This window comes from Penaeus monodon, chromosome 34 (assembly GCF_015228065.2).
Source record: "Penaeus monodon isolate SGIC_2016 chromosome 34, NSTDA_Pmon_1, whole genome shotgun sequence".
Taxonomy (NCBI): Eukaryota; Metazoa; Arthropoda; class Malacostraca; order Decapoda; family Penaeidae; genus Penaeus; species Penaeus monodon.
The window spans coordinates 9,854,434-9,854,652 of record NC_051419.1 but is presented as its reverse complement, the minus strand read 5'-3'; the positions used below and the strand labels follow the sequence as shown (position 1 = coordinate 9,854,652).

The following is a 219-nucleotide window of genomic DNA, read 5'->3' as shown; positions in this document are numbered from 1 at the left end:
CTTAGCTAATTCAAACACTCCACATCTATTGCAAAATCATTGCTTCCACAGTGTAGGAAGACTATGACAGTACGAAAAGACAACCACACAGTTACCCACCTCAGCAGGAAGTAAAGTGTATGAGTAGACTTTCTTCAGCCCGGTGACTAACTGGTCTTGACTGTTGACCACATAATTTACAAAATCCCGATTCAGGCACAGCCAGTCACTTCCTCCATC

At 43.4% G+C, this 219-nt stretch overlaps 1 protein-coding gene across 1 annotated transcript in view; it reads right to left on the bottom strand.

Moving 5' to 3' along the window:
• LOC119594578 (xylosyltransferase oxt-like) overlaps positions 1 to 219 on the bottom strand; it is a gene marked incomplete at its 3' end in the record, with an annotated part of 30,183 nt that overhangs the window by 6,348 nt on the left and 23,616 nt on the right. The window contains 1 exon segment of the mRNA XM_037943615.1: positions 100 to 219. This exon segment is cut by the window's right edge and continues 10 nt beyond it. Coding sequence (XP_037799543.1) covers positions 100 to 219 — 120 coding nt within the window.